The 20,229-nt window shown below is 38.7% G+C and overlaps 1 protein-coding gene across 1 annotated transcript in view; it reads right to left on the reverse strand.

Moving 5' to 3' along the window:
- The window catches only part of cntn4 (contactin 4), a 54,131-nt gene extending 37,404 nt beyond the window's left edge, over positions 1 to 16,727 (reverse strand). Inside the window, exons 1-6 of the mRNA XM_035662042.1 lie at positions 16,531 to 16,727; positions 13,212 to 13,314; positions 11,496 to 11,680; positions 5,742 to 5,881; positions 1,537 to 1,666; positions 607 to 757 (exon numbers count right to left, since the gene is read on the reverse strand). Of these exons, the coding sequence (XP_035517935.1) occupies positions 607 to 757; positions 1,537 to 1,666; positions 5,742 to 5,881; positions 11,496 to 11,680; positions 13,212 to 13,314; positions 16,531 to 16,636 (815 nt within the window). The 5' untranslated portion in view covers positions 16,637 to 16,727. The remainder of the gene's footprint in view (positions 1 to 606; positions 758 to 1,536; positions 1,667 to 5,741; positions 5,882 to 11,495; positions 11,681 to 13,211; positions 13,315 to 16,530) is intronic.
- Positions 16,728 to 20,229: the final 3,502 nt, after the last annotated feature.

Genomic DNA, 20,229 nt, shown 5'->3' on the forward strand with positions numbered 1-20,229 from the left:
TGCAGTTCTGGAGATGCTCTGACCAAGTCGTCATGTCAAAGTCGCTCAAATCCTCACGCTGCCCATTTTTCAACTTATCAACTTTGATGACAAAATGTTAACTTGCTGCCTAATATATCCCACCCACTGACAGGTGCCCAGATAATCAGTTCTTCACTTCACCTGTCAGTGCTCACAATGTTATGCCGATAGGTATAGTTGTTTGCTGCTATATTCATGTTGTCAATCTCTTATGTATAACCTTTAAATGTAAGTGTAACTTCCCTTTAGAATGTATGTTTCAGTGCTTAGTAGCTCTCTTGGAGGTAGTGACAATGCAACACACTAATTGTTGACTCTCATACGTGATTCTCATAACCATATAACTCATATAACCAGCTGGGGGCAATATTACATTGAAAATGACTTAAACTGAATGTTAAATATTCAAATGTGAACAAGATGTTACATCTGGAAGGGGCGAGAGTTGTTTAGCATAAGATGTGTCTGTATCAATGCACATGAACATGGCCTCCAGGGATCCGTACCTGGTTAAAAATAACTGGAAGTCCAGCCATCCTCACTGTGGGGTAAAACCAGAACAAAATTTAGACATGTTTTGTTTACCTGTTACTCTCTCGAAGCGGTTCGCTGCCCTTCCTCCAAGAGACCACACCCCAAGGAGACATCTTGGGCTTGCACTCGATGAGCGCATCTCCTCCCACCTTCACCAGCGTCTGGCTCCTCACTTGGTTGTGAGAGAAATCTGGGGCAACAGCTGAGACAAGAGCTGCATATTAAAGCCAGTGTTTGTAAAAGCCTCACATCTCTATTCCTCCAGATGATCTCCGATTATTTATCTGATACTACATTTATCTCTCATCATTTGATTTTCACCATTTTGTCAAATTAGTTTATAAATACATTACATTATTGCCATGGATAATACAATCTGAATAATTAGTATTCAAAAGCTAAATAGTAATGTTCATAATTGATGCTGTGGAGTTGAAGAGATCGATCTTTAGAGAACTTTATATTATTCTCAGTAGAGACAGCAATGCCTTGTTCAGTCCCACATAATAATGTTCCCTGGCTATATAGCACTTTAAAAATATGTGCCCTTTTCAAAAGTTGTACCTGATATTCTTTTTCTCTTAAACCTCCACCTTGAGTTTGACCAGCACATTTGGCTGTGTTCAGCCTGATCTCGATCAGCAACATGATCAGGGTGAGACATGTTAGAGGATGAATAGTGAATGAGAGCTGCTGCCAGCCCAGAGTGGAGAGTGACAGGCCTGACAGGCTGGTGAACAGAGGAGCTCTGGCATACATCACTGTCAACCGGACGCATTCATCTTATAATTAATGCTTTTCAATTAGTGGCCAATAAGAGAGAGGCCGGAGGTCATCCGGCGGCATTGAGCAGAGGAAGAAGACGGGGAAAACTTGAGAACAAAATGGACAAATATGGACAAATGTATGCTTGCGCACATGTCTCCATGACAACGAGCATACTGTATGCACACATGCGCACACACAAAGCTAGCATCTTACCTATAACTCGGAGCTCTGCGTTGGAGTAGACCTCGCCGTGCTTGTTGCCAGCCACGCACTGGTACATTCCTGTGTCGGACAGGGTCAGACGACTGATTGACAACGCTCCATTGGCAACCTGTACGCGCTCCTGTGGACACAGAGACACATGCCTTTAATATGCCTTATTCCCAACGCTCATCTACATAAAAACAGCCAGCCAGTAGGGTAGTGAATTATGGTCTGGAAGTGACAGACGTGGCAATAAATCTAGGTTTTCATCACTAATGGAGGGAAAGGCTTGGGTGGATGGAGGCAGGGTAGCAGAAAATGACCCTAATCAATCTGCATGTTTATGAGAGTGAAATAAAACCGTGCCCTATTTATATCTCCGGCTGCACCAGAGGGCCTGTTTCCCCTTCAGCAGTAGGAGGGGATAAGAGGGGAAGGAATATCGTAACATCTGAGGTATAATGCATTGTGAAAATTGCTTTTCTGATAGGTGTGCCACATACATACTAAGTGCTGTTTACATGGTCAAGCTGTACAGTACCTCCTCTTCATCTGTTTGGACTATCATTTTTGCATTCCTGCAGGGATAATCTTGCTTGCCACTGAGCCATCAAATTAAGATCTACTTGAGGACGGCTGGGTCTGATGAACTAAAAACTTGGTTGGATCAGTGCATCTGTTGGACATTTAATCCCCAATATACATTTATCTCTCTGAACTCGGGTTCTCGCTCTCCCTCCTTCACTACAGTATTAAATCCTTGAGCAGTTTTCATACATCTCTATGCAGCTCTGTCAGGTTCTGCCTTCTCATGCCCTTCATCTCCTGTGTTTTCCCCGGGCTCACCCGTAATGTCATTAGAGCCCATTTCCATAGGGGTGTCTGAGCAGGTCTGAACTCCAGTCGCGGGGGATTAAGGTACTGTCACATGAAAAGGGAGACTGTCCTCGCTGAAAGATCACAAACTAATCCTGTGTTTGAGCAGGTTGTGCCTGAATTTCAATAACGCTCTGTGGCTCTGGATGTGCAGGGGCGAATATTCCTGCTGGTGAGGGAGGCAAATGGTGGCGTGTATCAGTCTGTGCATGGAAAGCACTCCCATTTACGGCTGCTATTAATTAAGCATGACGTTCCTCTCAAATCAGCAGTTTTTCATGCAGGGACCTGGGGGGACCATCTGTACGCCTTATGCTGAAGGGAAATGATTGGCAATGTCATTTGCCAACAACACTGGGTTGATTGGTTTTATATAAAGCTGCAGAAACATGTTAAAGAATGGATGCCACGAAGGAACGACTTTTATGGTTTAGAAAAGGGAGCTTCTTGGGTTTGATTGCTGTCTATAACTCTGTTGATCGGAATTACTGGAAGCCTTTGTGAGAATGATGCAAATTTACATTCAAATTACGGCTGTAACATTTAAAAGCTACATTTGATATTGTAACAATATCAATCCACTACTGTGGATAAAGGGAAAAAGTGGAAAACAATTTTTAATTTAATTTAAATTTAATTTTTAATGGTGTAAAAGAAACAAAAGCAACAAATAAGTAACGTGAAAATCTGCTAAATCTATTTACAGAAATCTGAATAAGGAAGCACAATAACAACTAAGCTCAACAGTGGCTTTAAAGCTGCAGTAGATAACTTCAGTAAAAATAACTTTTAGTCATATTTTCTGAATCTTTCACTATATCCTGACAATAATACTGATCTGACTGATCATTTGTGAAAAAAATTGGTTTCTCTGGCTCATCTTAGATGAGAAAAGCAACCAATCAGAGCAGAGAACTATCTTTCTCAGCTCTGATTGGTTGTTTTCTTGCAAATGCCATTAGGAGCACTAGGAGGAGCCAGAGGAACCAGATTTTTTTAACAAATATGACAGAAAGTTTTTTTTTATAAAAGCTACCAGCTGCAGTTGTAACAAAAGCTCTACACTCAGCTTGTTTGTGCCACTTGAGCCTAAATTAACAGGAAAGGCGGAATTTTAAAAATCAGCCTAATCAGGATGTAGGGTAGCGATTAGATCACCCATTCTTGAAAGAAAGGGTTTGGCATAAGAGTCCTGAACGAAATAACCTTAGCTCAAGTACACTATTGTAAACTACATAGTTGGTATGGTGGTTCCACAGTCCTCTAAATAGACTAAATCCTGTTTCACGGTGAAGTTTCCCTTTAATTGCACAGCCACTTAATCCTCCAGCCATTGTCAATAAAGCGGCAGAGTGAAGTCCTTTAGATGAAAAGAGACACAAGAAAAGAAGCATTCCAACAAACCATGTACCAACCATGTTTAATGGCTGCACATGACACAGTCATACTGGTCTATACTGGTAGAACACAGCAGCATGTTAACTGACTGTCCAACAAAGAGCCCAGTACTCGTAAAACCAGTTTGAGAGGTACTATTATTAGACTGTAACACTAGAAATAGTTAAGGTTCTTGAATATTTTAAATGACTGACATTGAATAATTGAATGCACATATACTCAGCTCTATATATCATGACCCCCTAGAAACCTACAGCACTGTATAATCAATTTTTTTACCTTTACACATTGATTGCTCTTATTTCTGTTGCTCAAAGTTAGAAAGCTGTCAGCAGAAATAAGTTCCAGACCTTTCTTTACAATCAGAAAGGTCTCAATTGATTCACTGTAATAAATAACAACAAATGGTGCATCCTCTCCCCACTGCTCCTTACATCATTGACCTTTCCCTCTTCCACTCATTAAGCCACTGTGGTTAATGGTGGCATTTCAAACAATGTAACCACCTTTGCTGATTAATCCATTCACCCATGCATTCGGAATATGTCCATTTATTATGTCTACGTTGAGGGGGAATACAAAAAAAACCACAGACATTGTAACCTTTAATCACACATTCATTGCTTTGATTCCAGATGGTACTATTTAGTATTATTTTTTATATTATTTATTTTATTATTTTATATATTTTTTAAAAACACTTGTGTTTTCATTTGATTATATTCAGCTCAGAATAAAATGAGAAAGCAGTAGGAGTAAGGTCACATTGACAAAAGGAAGAAGAAAAAAAAATGTTATGACACAGTACGCACTAGAAATTACCCGTCACAATGCCCCTAATATTTGCTATTTTTAAGAAACTACCAAACAAGAGAAACAAATATGTGGTTTGTTTCACACATAAAAAAACAGATGGGCTGTCTCGTTTCCTAACAAACAAACACAAGAATGTTGTTACTTTATAAAAGGATTTGATAAAAATGTTAGCCATTGGCTAAACAGATTGTTGATTATTCTTCCCTGATAGCAAGCCAAATCTGTTTTTTATGAGAAAGAGGCTTTGCTGTGCAGAGCGTTGCCTCTAGTCATGCGACGGCAGGCTGGGTTCATTTCAACAACATGTATAACATTCAAGTACTGATCGATATCCTCTGGTGTGTTTGCCGCCTTTTTTGCATAATGAAGCAAATTAACATAATGCCTGTTTATTTATCAGGTGCAAGCTGTGCTCGATATGTCTAATCAATCTTTTCCAAACAACCTGGTTAAAAGATGCGATACAATAATCTAATATGATGCAGGAATATTGAATCATATTTTTGCAAATGCCAACAACAGTTTTCAGTTGAAGTTAGATGTACAAGTAAGCTGCCAGAGCCACGATAGGCTCATCTTTCATCATTGCAGCTATAATGGGAATTCAGAGGGAGGGAGGTAAAATGAAAGTAGGATATGGAGTGTTTATATAGAGAACCTTACTTTTTCGTCTTTGGTGTGGCACAGGATTAATAACTGCACTATGTGAAGTGAGATTTAAAAGAAGATTAGAGCAGCTCTTACATCACTGTGCTTTCAGGACTAGCATGAAATACTTGGCCTGTTTACAGTTTAGTCTCTGAAAAGCACAGTTGACACAGTTGAATTCCTTTGAAAAAAAAAGAAATTGGTGTTTTGCAGATGTGAACATAATGTATTGCCGCGCAGGAGGCGCTGTGTTGTAATGAAGAAGACAATAATGCATGGTAATTAGTCAGTAAAGCTTGAACAAACAGCACAATAAAGCTTTGAAAATACAGTACATGGTTGCTCACAGTCTTCATTCAGCAGCAGCAGCGAGTATGCGAGTAACATCTGTGCCAAAGCTGCTGCCGCGAGTCTAACCTTGGAAGCGGAGCTTTATCTTCAATTCTAAAGACTTGCTAGCGCTTGGCAGATCTCACCTCTGCAGACTCCAGGTTCTCTCCATTTTTCATCCACCTGTAAGACGGCTTCGGCTTCCCTGTGGCTTTACACTCCCACACCAACGAGTCATCAATGAGCTTCTGGACATCTTGGGGTTTCTCAATGAGATGAGGAGGGGCTGGAAATATTGAAAATGTGAGGGTGAGCTGAGGTTTTTGACTTAGGCATTCTTAATATGAACAAAATAACACAGTTTGTAAGGGCATCATTTCCATTGAGATTATTCATTTATTTATCCTATATTTAACTAGGAAGTTCCCACTGAGACACAAGATCTCCAGAGAGACTTTTGGTAAAAAAAAGGACAGCAAAAAACAAAATAAAAAGGTTTTTCATAAATGTACAGACTGGGACAGATGACTTTACAAAAAATGTAATATAAACACAACAAACACACACAGATGAAGGGCCAAACAGATGTTGACAATTGACTGATCACTAAAATCACCTAAACAGTGACTAAGTATATGCTAAGATCCAGATGTAAGAAAGGATTAGTTGGTCACAATGTTTATATGCTTATCTAAGTGGCCTTCAGTTACCACCCTGTGCTCACAGCAATTAAACTTAAGTAGCAGCGAGAGCTTTGTGTATTTTTTTTCTTTTAGCCTGGGTTTCACCTGTCAGGCTACATAGAAGGTTTTGGGTCTGTATGCAGCCTTAGATGAAGCCTGAAGGGAGTAGTCAAGGCTGACAATACCTCATGTCTTTCAGATAAAAAGAAAACATATACATGTTTTATTTGCTGTATTCTTTATATTGGACACACAAATTTAACATCAAGGCCTGTGCTCTTGATGCAGGGAAATCATTGTAATCATTATTTATCATGAAGTATTAGGTCTCTATCTAGGAACCATGAGTATAAGATTAATACAGCAATATATAAGGCATTATTATGGAAACCACACAGGCCAGAGTATTTATAGTGTGCTATTAGATTGATATAAATGTTTATTAAAGCGGCTTTGTGTGCCAGCACTTATAAAAATAACAAACCCCCATCGTTGCAAATATGTGCTGATTAAAGCCAGCAGTCAGTATTGGTTGATGTTTAACATTAATTGAATGTACATATATATTACTGAAGATTTTTACTGATTTTCTTTGTTAATTATAGTTATAATTTAAAACAAAGGACATTAACTCAAGATTTGGTTGATTTCTTGTGTTAGGCAGTGTATTAAAAGACAATCCACAGGCTAGGCTTATGTTCTCCTTTTAAGATTTCTTTCAGTTTTCTAGTGGAACAGAAGTAATGAAAACCAGAACCATATACATTAAGATGGCCACTGGTGCCATAAAAACCCTCCATTCGATACAATCTGAGTAAATGATGGTATAATTATACAGGAAGAGAATTGATTTCTTGCTGTGTCATGCAAGTAACTCAAGGCTAGTTACCGATTGAGGCAAAAAAAGTGGTACATAAAACTAGATCTGTAAAGCTCTCTGCGAAACACTCTGTACATTCTGGATGATGTGTAGGTCAAGCTACTATCATCCTATATCACACAAGGCCATTGCAGGACAAGAGTAATAGCTGACCGCACTTTTCCATTCTGCGGACCTCACCCCATGCCACTCTCAAGGACTGACCTTTGTGGAGCCTTTTCAGCAACAGTACAAATCCTGCTCTAATTGGCCTCTGCTATACAGCATTTTGCCTTCGAGTAAAGCAGGATAACACAGCGAGAAATTCGATAGCTGCAAATGTATCCCCACAATATCTCTGCGCAGTACAGCTTCAGCATGCAGTCGATGTGCGAGCTAGACCGCAAGCATGTGGGTGTTCAGAAACGCAGAGCGAGGACTGATAAAAAGAGGTGGATGTGAAGACCAGAGGGGGGTATTTGTGCAGACTGGTGTATTTATGTTGGAGTCCTGCGTAGATTTAACATCCAAATCCAGTCCGGAATGAAAGGAACGTTTGTATTTGTGGATCATGTGCTGTACTATAGGCCTCTAGGATCCCTTTGGCAGCCGAGGCTGCAGCACAAGGTTGGTTGAGGTCATTAACATTTAAGGTGTGTGGAGGCTGTGCTGTTGCCATCTGTGCAAACAGTAAAAAAGGGTTACAATTTCCTTTGACTGAGAGCCGCTGTTTATTCAGCTACAGAAAAGTGACATTTACACTTAAGCTATGTGAGGTAGCATCAATGCTAACCTTCCCTTTATTGTAGCTGCCTAATCTTACAGGAATGTTACAAAATAATGCATCAGTTTATTCACATTAATATATTTTTGATATTCATTTCAGCTGTGTAAACTTGTATATACCTAAGAGGCCTAAGTGGTATGTATGTGCAGAGGCGGCTCTAGAGGGGTGGCCACTCCAGCTGCCACCCCTATGTGGTGTCAAATGCTGTCAAATTTTAACAAATTAATTTAGATTAAAAACAACATGTCAAAAAACAGAAATCAATTTAATGATCTGTCATGACCACATTTTAGACTTAGTGATTTAGACTTAGTGATAGGCTTAAGTTGAAATGAAACACACATGTATTTGGAAAAATGTCTGAAGATTTGGAAAGAAATAATAATTTATTGATTTCTAAAGCCAGCTTTAGATATTTCTATTCAGTTATTTATTAATGTGCCACTACAATGTAATGTTTTTGAGTATATATGTTGGGTATATGTGATTGTCTGAGATTAAATCAGCACATATTTCTGCCATCCCTTAAATTATCCGTGCCACCCTCTTGCCACCACCTGACTATTTCTCTAGATGTGCCTTTATTTAGAAAAGAACCAACTAGGACAAATGGTAGAAAGACTCCACCATCACTAGTCATTTAGCATCACATCCATTCATGCTACCGCAACCCTCCATCAGAGCCCGGCTGAGCTGCCCCACCCACTGCACCTTTCAGGACTGCACTGTTGTTGTTGGCTTTTTCTCCTCTCTCCTCGCTTTCAGGGTCCCTCACTCTATTCCTCACCCGCTGCAAAAGTATCGACTCTCAGTCAACGCTTACCAAATGAAAGCAGGCAGCCCATCTCTGCCTTGTGCCCGGGCCAAGCACGCATACAATCAGAGCAAATGTCGAGCGGCTAAAGCAAGAGGAAAGATGAGAATTTGCCTTATCGGTGGAATCAGTGTGAGATAATGCAGCCGTATAAGTCTGCAGAAACACAAATGTGAATACAACAGCGGGAAACGAACCTGTCAGAGCTTTGCATTTACTTTCCCTCTGAGTAATATCAACATCAACAAGAGAGAATACGCCTATTTCTTTTCCAAGCTTTGCTTTCAGGGGTGGAAATTTAACAAAACAACAGCTTGTCTTTGGCTTGAGAAGTAGTTAAACACTGCTTCCGATACAGAATTATGAAGAAAGACTGCACACAAACTAAAGAGAATTTTAATTTCACCTCCAGCAAAAATCCAAACTGTGATTTTTTTAAGCAGTTAATGAATTCATGTTTCACTTAGTACATCAAGACAAAATAAAGGAGATGGGAAAATGTAACATTTTAAACCCACTGTTGTAAACTTGAATTACATCTCCTTCATATCCAGAACAAAAAAAACTCAAAACACATCATTCCCACTTTATTAGTGCGATCGAAGCATCTCGGTACTCTAACATTAAAACTATAAAAGAAAATGTTTGAACAATGACTACAGAGCCACCAAGTAACACCTCCATTTCTTCCTGTCAAACACAGCCCAGCTCTCTGTAGCTTCCTTGGATGTACAAGAGGTATACACTTATCGATTCCCCCATTGGCTTACACTGCTGACGAATGTCTCAAAGGCTTAATTCAAAGGGAGTTCAAAATAAGATAACTGATTTTTATCACCTGCCTGCAGACAGCAAGGGGGAGAGAGAGAGAGAGAGAGAGAGAGAGAGAACGAGAGAGAGACAGCAGGAGAGAGAGCGAGAGAGAGCCAAGCAGACCAAACCAAATTATCAACAAGCAAAAAGAAAACCATATCACATCTTGGAATATTCTATCTGACCCTAAAAAGAGAATTCCCATTTGCAAATCAGATCTGACCACAGTAAAAAGAAAACTAAGAAAAGCTTTGACTATACAGACTCAGCCTGGCTGTAGAGAAGGGTCGCCATGAACAAAGCTCGCTGCCAGAAGAGGAGAGACTCTGCTCCCAGTGTGACAGAGGACAGGTAGAGACAGAGCTGCACTTTCTAACCTCATGCCCTAAATACCAGCCTCTGAGAAATGTTCCTTATATTGGAAAAATACACCCAGAATGTGAAAACATAACAGACACAGAGAAATTGACAGACTGCCAATGGCCAACTGTGAAATTATTGCTGCAAAATGTTTCACCTCCTGTGATGACCTGAGGCCTAGGATGATAATATGATAATGACCTATTTGTTAATTTTTCATTTAAATTAGTATTCTAATTAATATATTTTTTCATTGAATTTTTGTTATTACTGTGATTATTTTTGTTTATATCGTTTGTAAATCTGTAAATAATTGAGTGATTAAGTTTTTGTTCTGATATTTTCTGGATTCTATGAATTCTAATGTTTTTTTTGTTTTTTTGTTTTTCTTTTTCGTCTATAATTTCTTCATGCTTGTCATTGTTACACTCATGCCAATAAAGCAAACTGAATTAAAATGAGAATGAGAGAGAGAGAGAGAGAGAGAGAGAGGCACAGCTCAAAAGGACAAATCAAGCCTTGGTGGATCACAGCGTGCTCCTGGGCTGTTAGAGTGAACAAGGCTAAAAGCTTCCAGTGCTGCTGTAAATAATAGCAAATTGTTTAATACCCAAAATGAGTTATTTCTGACAGATGACACAGCACGACTTGAGGAGAGGAAATCAGAAGGAAAAAAGGTGGGAGGAAAATCCAAAGATTGCTCAAAGAGGAAGTTAACTGCCTGGCAAACCTGAGCAGAAAAGTCCTCGTCAAAATATTATGAAAATATAAATTGAATGACACTGTTCTGTTTACTGATTTATTCATGGCCATTCACGAGAATAGGAAGTTACCTGATGCTGCTGTAGGTAAACAGCTTTAATATACTTAGTATAAGGTCAGATAGGTTTGCTCACTTCAGCTCAGACCTGTGGCACCTCCTTTCCCCTGTCACTCTCCAGCTGTCACTATCGATTAAAGGCAATAAAGCCCCAGAAAATATTTAACCAACCAAAGTGGTCTTGAAAAGAAAAATGTTTAAATGTGAACTATCGACCATTTTCTAAGAGCATTTATTTTTCTGATGGTGGATCCTGGGATTAAGTGGCAGTAAATTATCATGACTTCTAGTATCTGAACTCAATAGGTGTGCCTCTGTGACAATGAGTGAATCCACTAACCCCCTTCCCATGGATCCAGATGCTGCTGGGCAGATTATGTCCCTGACATATGTGCCACTGGTCTATGTATAGTACATTTAACGGCTTTGATCTCCTGTCAAGTTGGATGTCAATCATGATGCCATCTGGTGGAACCCAATACAAGGCTCACCAACAAGGTCGTATTCAAGGGCTCAGCCTCATCTGCATCACTCCTTTAATCTGGATCAAAATATTAGAGGCATCATGGCTGACAGCCTTTAATCATTTTGATGTGCTGTTAAAACGAGCCGCCCTCCTCATGTACGCAGCATCATCCTCCGCTGATCGCAGCTGACTGCTTTATGAGACCGCTTGTGTCTGCTTTTGCTGCCTCTCAGTCTCAGCTGGTCTGACAGATGTGGTGCACGCTGGTCAAATATTCATGTGTGTCAGGATCACCTACCGTAGAAAGAGAGCTTTCCTTTCACTGTGTTCATTCCCCTGGAGTTCTCGGCCACACACTCGTACGTGCCGGCGTCCTCCTGCTGGAAATATGGGATTTCCAAGACGCCACTGGCTTTCCTCATGTCCACTTTCCTGGGGAAGGGTACGCCGTCCATTCTCCTCCAGTTTATGGATGGTACCGGGCTGTGAAAAGAACCACAGAGAAGTTTTTGTGAATGACTCATTGCTCATAACTAAACAAAATTGTGCAGATTCTGATCAATTAAAAGGTAATTTAAGGCTTGACTTCAAGTACAATTTTTTTGTGAAAGTCAAAATCTTGTGTTATACAAACTCAAAAAGACTTTAAGGATTTAATTATATATTGATTATAGTTCGACAAAGAATTGAAGCAAAACTGCTCTGACTACATGTCAATCATATCTATGACAGACTATTTTCCAGTCTTATCTTGCATTATAGAACATAAAAATGTAATTTCATAGTCATGAACTATTTTATGATATCATGTATTGTATTTCTGACATTAACATTATCATAATAGGACGAGCAGTATTTGTTGTGTGTTTGCTTTAAATTAGGACCCATGGCAAACATTATAGTTCCATCTATTAACACTGCACAGGATGAATTAGGTGATTTTGACTGGGGTCCTCGAGGACTGCAACACATATATACATTTGTACTTTTAAAGAGCACTAATCAAAAGAAAAACAGAAAACAACAATATGGAATCATTTGAAAACATACTGACTAACAATGTCATGAAAAACTGATAGAATAAAAAATGACAAAAAGAATACCTTTGGAGTCTCTGTGTGCAGCCCAGTCAGTAAGATTAAGGGTTAAAAAAGCTTAAAAATGCCTCAACTTTCTTATCATATATACACATGCAACTTAACATTAACTCACAGTCCCTTAAATATTTCATCTCAGCGTTTCATTGATTTGCAAAATTAGACACAGGGTGTTCAATTAACCTTGAATTATTCTATTAAAATCCTTAAAGTCCCCCTTCACTCAAAAATATGTTCTTCTTGTATCACAAATAGTTTGGAAGTCAGTCCTGGTCCAGTATGCAACTTGTACATTGTGATGTAGAAAATTGAAGCCACCAGTGCACATCCACTGCAAAATGGACTTTACAGTGAAGTAGGAGACATCTTGTGTATATATATATATATATATATATATATAAAAAAGTCTTAATACATGTCTGGAGGGGATCTTTAATTTTTAATGCAAGGCTGAGGGGCGCAACATTTAGGACTTTAGTCTTTTTAGGAACAAATTCAGCTGTTTTATAGCATAAACTGACCTATTCCATGGCCACTCCTCCATAATATTCACAAGGATATAAGTGTAAGGGGCCTTTAAGGTACAGTTAAGGGGTTTTGTTCCCTGGTGAATGTCAAACTGCTAAAATGACTCCCTAGAACTCCATAGAATTAAGTACATACAGGACGACATATTGCCTAGTCCTGCACTCTGGCCTTCAGCACACTTTGTTACAAAACCTCATATTTTTACTGACGATTTTTACAACACAACATTTGCCCCCTCATTTCTTAGATGTGCAGCCTAGCTTAAAACACATGAGGATTGCAGTAAAGTGGTGAAACACATGAAAAAAAAAGTATCTCGGCACTCTTCTGGTAATATTTTTCTTTTATATGCTAGTGAGCATGCTGAGCCTGAGTAAGAGTGGGCTTACTTTCCCAGAGCGAAGCATTCCAACTTTACAGTGGATCCTTTGGCAACATGAACAATCTCTGGAAACTGAACTTCAATCTTTGGCTCATATTCACCCATCACACCTGAAAGAGAAATGCAAATGAGCGTCAGTGCAAAAATAAAAAAAAATTGTATTTTTGATTTGTAACTCAAGCTAAACAACTCAGGCAAAAAACCCCAACTAAATAAAGAACCAAGTTGTGTCTTCTGTTGTTGCTACACAGTTACTGAAAACCTGTTTCAAGTAAAACCCTCTTTCTACTACAAGCTGAAATGTTTTTCGACTTCCAACGCCGTGCGATCTGAGCAGCAGAAACACGCTCTGCTCTCAGCGCTGTCACAGAATGCTCCCCCAGTGAAAAAAAAATATAGAAAAAGAAAACACAGCTCTTCCAGTGGACACACAACACACTGATGTTGAATGGGAAAAACAACTTTGAGAATTCATAGACGGTTTGAGCTTTTACATCCAGATGAGTTTCATCTTGTTGTAGTGCTAACAGCTATGAACCAGAAAATGGGCCCATAAAATCCCCCTGGGTACCCCTACTGTGTCTACAAAGCATCCCATTCACTGTCGGTGAAGCAGCTCTGGTGGATTATAATATTGCTGCTGTGCATGCTAAAAATCTCTGTATAAAGGAGGAGACGGGGTCTTCGGTGTTCTAGCTTTGGGAGATGCTTATTCATAAATCAAGACTGGAGTGTCTAACATGGTTGGAAAAGCACACGTGTGTTTTTCTCCCTTAATTGACACTAAGGTAAATTATATTAATAAATTTAGTTAGTGCAGTTTCATTTCTCCTAGCCGTACCAGCCCTGGGTGCAGAACATGGTATTTCGAGCCCCTCTCATCCACCAGTGTAACAATAGCTTCCCCCCATTGCTGTAATTCAGGGCTGTGTAGCACAAATAGCTCTAGAGATGGAGGAAACAGGCCAATTTCATCTCGTTGATTTGGTGAGGCATGTGTTATCAGGATGACTCCCTGAGTGACTGTGAAAGCTAATTCAGATCCTTATCACAACTGTCTCATACTGGAATGTAACCACAGCACTATCACCCATTTTAAGCAGACAGGTGGAAGTGGACGGGTAATTGTCTCATACCATAACCTTTTGTAGGGGACACCTGTTCAGTGTGCACCCCATCCCCCAACGCTGATGTTTTGCTGCTACAGACCCTGTTGCCTCGGAGAAATAAAGGTATAATGAAAAAATAAAGGGAAGGAAGAAGGGAAGGGAAGTGCTCAGGAATTGCTTGAAGAAAAAAAACGATTTCTCGAATTCAAGAAACCTTTTTATTTTTTTCAAGTAAGAAATGTCACGTTTTATGTCACGTCTTGAATTATCATTTATATTCTTAATTTAAATGATATACATGATGAAGGTTGACAACCTAATTAATTGTTTTTTCTTTGGACTACAATTGGAATTACTAAAACATTTCATTAACTACGTGCAATGTTTGTCTCATGCCAGATATGTCAGCTATAATTTGATGGCTTTTCTCAGCAAAAGTGTTTTGTCCTTATCTTTTTGTTTTATTTTTGTTTTCGTTTTCAAAACAAACTGTGGTCTCCAGAGAGCCCTCTATCACTACAGCAACAGCATTTAAAAGTTAACTGGGGAGAAGCTGCAGATTGACAGCACAATATTTGGGATATTCTGATATATTTCTATTCAGGTAAGAAAAACAGATTTATTACTACTAGTAGTAGCAGCACTAACACGAATACTAATTCGATAACAGTTTATCATAACTTCCTGTATATATAATTTTTAAGTAATATAAAATTACGATTTTTACAAGTAATAACAAGTTGTAATGCATTTGTAAGCAGACATTTATTTTTTTAACAATTAACAATTAACAATTTATTTTTTTAACAATTAATGAACACCTGATGTCAGCCAATGTTATTAATTATATATATATATATTTTAAATATATTGGCACTGGCGTATGTGTTGGCTGCTTAGTAACAAGAGGTTTTTTTGTGTTATATTTTTAATACTTGCATACCTTGGTCACAAGTCTTATACAGTTCTTTTTGTATTGTGTGTATGTTTATGTGAAAAAGTGAATATTGGGTCATTTAAAATTTTTTAAACTTTCATCACTCAGACTGTAATCATATATAGATATGTCCTCATGAGTTTTAAACACATTTGTAAACAAAATGCCTGTAATTGATTTGAACATGTGTATAGAGAATGAATGAGTGCTTTATAATACAGTGTAAGAACTGGTATCAATGCACCAGTAATGGATGCTTCATAGGAGTTATAATTGTTCACAAAAACATTAAAAACAACTACATTATTACATTATAAGCATTTATTAGGTGCCTATATATTGCTTATATATGCTAAAATAAAGCACACACTCTTTGTGGTTACAAAGCTGTCTGATCAGAGGTTATGTTCACTCTTAGGAGGATTTTTTTTATTTCACCAGATCAGCTGCAATTAATGGAGGACAAAATCCCAGATGAATGTCATAAAAGATATTTCTAGCGAAAATAACACTTAGCTTCATATTTCTTGTACTGCATTACATTAGATATGGTAAGGAGCACGCTTCTGGGACAGAAGCCTACAATTAGATTACTTGCTGACAATGACCTTTCCTCTGGAGTGCCTTGATAAGGCCAGCCTAAAGCACCAGATCCACATGTTAAAGGACATGCTGAAATTAGCAAAGAAAGAGATCATTAACCTTTGAGTTTCATTTGTATTCCTTAAAACCAACTTGTCCTACTTTCAGGGCTTTTTGTTGATCATGACTAGAACATTTTCAGCACTGCTGTATTTGATCCCAGCACAGAATTCATATGAATACGACTGAATTTCAAACAGTGTCAATTCAAGTCCATCTTTGCATGCAGATGATACGCCAACCTTCCCATTATCTTCTGTGTGATGTGCAGAAAAGTAAGAAGTCAGGTGACTTTTGTCATAACGTAAACGGAACTGTTGCACTTTGGTTAGGTTCAGACACGAAACTACAGAGGTTAGGTTTAGGAAAAGATCATGATTTGTTACATAAGTAACCTAAGTGGTCTCCTGGCTGAAAGTTTGTTTGACCAATGCATCCCCAACCTCCTCTATATGTGAACTTGTCACTCTTTATGCATACAAAATTGGACTTTGGTGTATGCATTGCATGCAATTTGAAAGTCTAAAGTTGTGTTATTCATATATTATTCATATTATGCTTATAGAACACCTACTGTACAAAATATAATGTACTGTACATATGAAGGGAATTGCACATGAGCACAATATATTACTGACCATCACTGCGGAGGACAAGTGGAGTGGGTGGACCCTGGACCCGGGTCTTGGTGACAGTGTTGGTCACCACGCAGGTGTAATTGCCAACATCTGAGGGCTCCACCATGGCGATGTACAGATTCCCTGTCTCCTGCGAGATGAAGCGACGAGTATCCTGCTTCACAAATGTTGGGTACTCATTAAAGATCCAGGAAAATACGAGATCTGTGGATAAAGAAGAAAACAATTTAAATATGAAGCCAAAAAATTATTTGATGCCGGTCATGAAACAGGATGGAGGGAAGTTAGATATTTAGGTTGAGGTGGTGTTTTAAAGCTCCTGAGGGTGACAAAGTTATGTCATGCTAAGGTAAAAATTAATGACAGGATCAGTTAGAGGTTGCAAACAAATGTAATTATCTGAACTCACTTCAAATGATCATTTTTCATGTTGATGAGGTCTGCATACTAGACTAGGGATTGGGGAGACACTGGGGTGTGTGTTGTCATGACTGATTACAGTTCCCTGCGCAGCCAAGTTTCTAACACCACAACAACAAAAGGCATCATTAAAAAAATGTCTGTAGACTTTACAGAGAAAAACTGTCAACCCATGACAGTAAAAGACTGCAAACTCTAAATAGGTTAAATACAATTTCTGTGACAGTAAAACACTGTCATATCTCATGGCAAAATCTTTATTTATATGACATTTTAAAGGAATATATATGGAATAAAGTTTTTTTTATATTAAAGACTAAATTAACCACTGTCATATCAAGTGGCAAAAACTTTTTTTATATGGCATTCATATGGTATTTTCATGTGGCAAAATGGTTTCTTTTGATGGTAAAAACTTGTATTTATATGGTAAAATATGACATTACTTTCAGTACTAATGTCCTTGTACTGTAATAGTAGAAGACTTCTGGGTTAGATTCATCACTAAAATGCAAAGTCTAATAATCAGGTTCATTATATTTTTCTCTTAATGTACAAAACAAGCAATAATCACCGGATCAATTCCTGACAGTATTTTTATTTGGCTTATCAAACAGTCACATCTTCGGAAACAATTTAGAAATCTTATTATTGTGCATCAGATGCAATATTTTTGTTCCGGCTGACTAAATTAGTAGTAGTAGTAGTGGCAGTAGTCTGCCAATTTTCCAAAATGTGGCTTCTATTTAATTTTTATGTATGTGTTCTGTCTGAGTTCCATACAGCAAGTACAGTAATGGTAAGGCAGTCAAAACTAAGTAATGCGCCACTCATAACATAACTTTGTGTGAAACTGTCAAAAGCTGACAGGAGTTGTGCAGAAATGCTGTTACAGTACAATCACAGTTAGGATGCATGTTTTGTATTATGAGAGAACAGCCAAAAGTGATGCTCCAGTTCACTAACAGGAAGTGAACATCATGTTGGCAAGTACCTGTCAGACCGCTAAAATCAATAAAACAGTGTTGGAGTTTAAATGTCAGCCTTTCCCCAATGTCACATAATTGTTAGAGTATTTCACAATGAGCAAAACGCACATTTTGAAGTCTTGAGATTGATTCATGTCTTCCTTCCCTTTGTTTCTCTTGCTTTCCATGTCTCTCTCTCTCTCTCTTTTTCTGTCTTTTTCCAAGGGACTGCATCCTAACCTTGCGAGGCAACTGGACAAAATCACCAGATCAGGTGAGAATATGTCTTTCATCTACACAACCTTATGAATGACTTGATAAAAGGTGTAAAACTAAAGCTAACTCAGCACACCCACTTTGTGTAAAAAAATAGACAACTTAGTTTGCAGTTATCTGGTTCATTAGGCTTCCAGTCTGAAATCATGAGCTGCTTTTAAAAAAGACAGCAAATTATTTAAATCAATGGCTAATTATTGAGGATTGAATAGAGTAATAATAATAATGTAATTACTATGTGATTATAATTAATAACTGACTGTTACAGTAGATGAAATTGAATAATTATGGGACTCCATTAAACCTGGTCAATAATCCAATGTAATGTGAACCAGTGTTTGAACTGAAACGAATGCTGCAGAAAAAGGTGAACAATGAGGGTTTTTACGATACAATATGATTTATATAAAATGTTGTAAACCTGCTTTGAATCACTAGTAGCAGTAGCATAATTCAACCACATCATCTCTACCATGATTTGACAGAGATATTAGGAATGCGATGCAGAAGTGATCACACAGCAGCTCTGGCATCTGAGAAATAAAATGAGAAAGAAATGCGCTACACATGTGTGAAGTGAGAGAAATACTGTATGTTTCCCACATGATATTTTTCATAATTCATGACTCCATTTATCTTTTAGTGGCTGCACTGAATGAATTGGATCCAGTATATCTCTAATAGCCCTCTATGGCTCGGCCTCATTCACGAGATCTCCTCCTAGATGAATTCCTCACATTACTGATGTCAACTCATCAAATCTGAATGGAGTGATGCAGTGCACTGCTCTGGAGTGTTGCAGCCAGGCTAACTGACAGGCACGTGCCATTGTCCTGCTGAGCTTAATCAAACCCTCCCACTTGTTAGTGGACTAGCAATTAAACAAAACAGTCTTGGAGGAACCCTCCCCTGCGCCTCCCCTAGCTGCTTGGCCGTTTATCACAGCATGATCCCATACTCCAACTGGCTGAAAGGAGCAGGTACTGCACTGCAACGGAGGCGGCCGATCAGCACCGTTTGGGGCTTGGGCTTATAGGGTTTGGCTGCTGTGCGTGTGGAGCTGAACACAGAGTGATGGCACAGGTCCGTAGGGACAAGGGACACTTCAAGGCAGGATAAGGCATGTTGTTTGTGTTTGCTTCCTCTCCAGTGCTTTTGGACTACGGCTGCACCTGCTCTCCTTCTATGTTTAAAACCCATATGACTACATGGCACAACATGAGCTGCAGAATGCCGCAGAGAGCGAAAACATAATGAGATATCTCATACAGCTGGCCGAACAGTCTTCACAAAATCATCCAGGGCATTGATTATATGGGTTACACAATGCTCCCTGGTGTACAAACAGGACATCTCCAAGACAAAATGTAGAAGAAATCCTGAATGTCCTGTGAGACAGCATTACAATCACTGCCATGGTAACAGCAAATCAGCCTTATTTGTATTGTGATGAGCTCAAATTAACAATAAAACTAAGGTGTTTTGTTTTAAAGTCTAAAAAATGGATATTGCAAAGGTTTTTTCAAAGCAGAGAATACATAATAATCTTGATGTTTACAATTCTACTAGAGTCTGGCTTCTTTTGGTCCATCCAAAAAAAAATCCATTGCCATTTCCAAAACTTGATCCATCGGGGGGGGGGGGGGGGGATTTCAGAAGTCCCTGAAGTGTTCTTTGTGGCTTCCCTCTAGGTTAAAGATCACTTTGCATAAGTCACAATGAATAAAGCTGCTCCACTCACAAAAGGAGACCTAGGAGCAGCTTCAAAGGACAGGCATCACTGAATATTCAGAGACTGAACAAGACATGCAAGTCAAACATGCCCGTCTCCTTACACAGTTAAGATCATGCTCAGACTGATTTGTGATAGTATAAAGATGGAGCATGAAGACAAAGATGGTAGGCAGTAATCCCAAAGTAGGTCTATCATCCTGTATGACAGCCCTGAAAGGGAAAGACTCTATCAACTTAGGGCACCTGTGGATGGACACACACAGTCGCAACAGTATGAGCATTATTTAAAGGTCCAGTGTGT

The sequence above is a fragment of the Morone saxatilis genome, unplaced genomic scaffold (assembly GCF_004916995.1).
Source record: "Morone saxatilis isolate NCDOM2014 unplaced genomic scaffold, NCSU_SB_2.0 Contig18, whole genome shotgun sequence".
In the NCBI taxonomy this organism is placed as follows: domain Eukaryota; kingdom Metazoa; phylum Chordata; class Actinopteri; family Moronidae; genus Morone; species Morone saxatilis.